General features: G+C 23.4%; 1 protein-coding gene across 1 annotated transcript; it reads right to left on the reverse strand.

The window, feature by feature from the left end:
- Positions 1 to 1,055: 1,055 nt before the first annotated feature.
- ENU1_108980 (hypothetical protein) lies at positions 1,056 to 2,183 on the reverse strand (the record flags this gene model as incomplete). Its single annotated transcript, XM_008859505.1, has 1 exon — positions 1,056 to 2,183. One exon carries the CDS (start codon positions 2,181 to 2,183, stop codon positions 1,056 to 1,058), a length of 1,128 nt encoding a protein of 375 aa, XP_008857727.1.
- Between the last annotated feature and the right edge of the window lie 307 nt (positions 2,184 to 2,490).

A 2,490-nucleotide genomic window follows, 5' to 3' on the forward strand; every position in this document is an offset into this window, starting at 1 on the left:
TTATTGCATTATTGTCTGTTTCTTTTTGGCACAATGTTTCTCCAAAGCAATAAGAAATAAAAGTCAGCAATAAAAAATAATATGTCATGAATGATATTTATAGTTCCAGTATTTAAGTATTTAAAGAGGGGTTATCTACTTGATTTAAGGACCTTATTCTATACTTTTTGTTTAACACTCAGAATATTCTTTAAAATGACTATGTTTTTGTTTTCATTCACATGTTATTTCTTCATGTCTCATTATAGAAAGATTAAAATTTTGAATAACTAATAGTTAAAATTTAATAAAATCTTTTCAGGATATAAACATTTCCTTTTTTAATACTATTTTTATTTTTATATTCCAAATACACAGGTAAGATTCTTTGTTAGTTTGTGTTCAAAAATAAATAAAGGTATTTATAAATAAATTGACGTAATTTTGTTGTCTTAGTTTAAAATAAATTAGTGTTTTTCCTTTTATCATGTAACAGAAGTTCATAATGTGTAATTGAAACAAATCAATAAAATTGACGTTAAACAAAACTATCTTCACAACAGTCAAAACGTCAAATTAAAAAAATCAATTTTATTTCACTTTAGAACCCAAAATTTTCATTTATAAAGTTTTCATTATATCAATCAAATTTACTTGGTTTTTTTTACTTTCTTTTACCTTCTTAATAACTAAGTTACTGCAAAACTTAGTACTAGTTTTAATGTATAATAAAGTGGTAAAGATAGTGAAACAATGTGACAACAATGAAATAGAAACTAATAATGTGAAGGATAGGCTAATTGATAAAATTATTTCAATGGAAGAAATGAATATAGATGATACTATCAAACTATTTTGAAGAAGAAATTAAAAGAATAGATGAGGAAAAATTTAATAAGAAGAATGAAAAGGATTTTGATAATTATAATAAGTATTTTATATTCTTACAGTGTACACGAATTGTAAATAATGAGATATACGTATTTAAAGAGCATTATTTTATTGATATTATTTATGTATTGAATAAGACTTACAAAAACCAATAAAATACATGAATAAATTATGTATTAAAAATTTTATTTTGATTTTTTTGAGGAAGATTTGAAGAAAGCAAGAGGAATTTTATAAAGAGTCTTACAGTCATTTCCAAGAGCAACTAAATAAGGGTCAGTTTGGTTATTAACACATTCTATCCTAGCAAGTGAAATTTTTGTTCCTTCTTTTTCTAATTTAATTTCTTTTTCAACAAATAATGATTTATCTGCAATATTAATAATACGAATACTCTTATCGAAAATAACACCTATTTGACTATCTGAAATAATACAGAAATCAATAAATTTAGTACTATTGATTGCTTTTATTATTTTAAAAGAAGAATTAAAAATTGATAATATTTTTGTTTCACTATCATTTACAAAGAGATAATCATGACTTGCTCTAACCTTGATAGGATCTTTAAATTCTATTTTTGAATTTATCTGTTTTAATGTCTTTCTCTCTTCTCCATCTTTATAAGTTAATCCATGTGGACAAACACTTACTATTTGACCCATAAATTCACAACATGATTTAGCAGAAATATTAACTTTATTAACTTCTTCATCTTTTGATGTAATAATTCCATTATCCGTTCCAAGTAAAAGAGTTCCATTTTCTGTAAATCCAATATCATTAACAATTTCATTTGGAATATTTGCAAGAATGTTTTTACTTTCGTTTAATTCAATTACTCCATCTTTACGGTCATAAACAACTATTACACCTCCATTAATTCCAAATGTTGTTTGTTTGTCTGGAATTTCACAAATTTCTGTAATAGCTGATCTCTTTTCTTTCGGTAGTATTGGTAATACTTTTTTTGGTTCTTCTTTCACACTGTTTTGATTTATAGAAGAAAAGCTTTGTTTGACTTCTTGTTGTTTATGTTCTGTGTCTTTATAAGACGATTGACTTTTTGTAGAAATATTCTTATTTTTTTTATCAGTCATTTCTTGAATTGAAGCATCATAATCTTCTGGAAGAACAAGGTATTTATTAAATGTAGCTTTGACAATATTTTCAATAGTTTTTGGTAATGTGTTTTGTATTTCTGCTGTTTGGATTAAAGAATTAATAGATGTTTGGATTGACTGAACCATTTTTTGCAATTGATCAATTTTTTGACTTAACTCAAGATATTGCTGTGGGGTTATATCTGTCATTATAAAATAATAATTTTTTAGATTTTTTCAAAGAAATTATAAGACTTTTTTTCTCTGTAAGTCTTTTTTTATGTGAAACAATAAACAAGTTTTTCAGGAATAATAAATATTTCAAAGTCAAAAAAAAATTAACAATTTTATTCTTCAATCATTTTTACAAAAAGTAGTAGTTTTATAATAGAAACTTTGTTGTTAATACCTACCTATTTTGCAGAAATAATAATCACATTTAAATTACTTCTTTCACAAAATTTCAATAAAAAACAATTAATTTAAAAAAAAATTAGTTAATTAAATGTTAATAGAT

The sequence above is a fragment of the Entamoeba nuttalli genome (assembly GCF_000257125.1).
Source record: "Entamoeba nuttalli P19 unplaced genomic scaffold asmbl_4667, whole genome shotgun sequence".
NCBI lineage: Eukaryota > Evosea > Mastigamoebida > Endamoebidae > Entamoeba > Entamoeba nuttalli.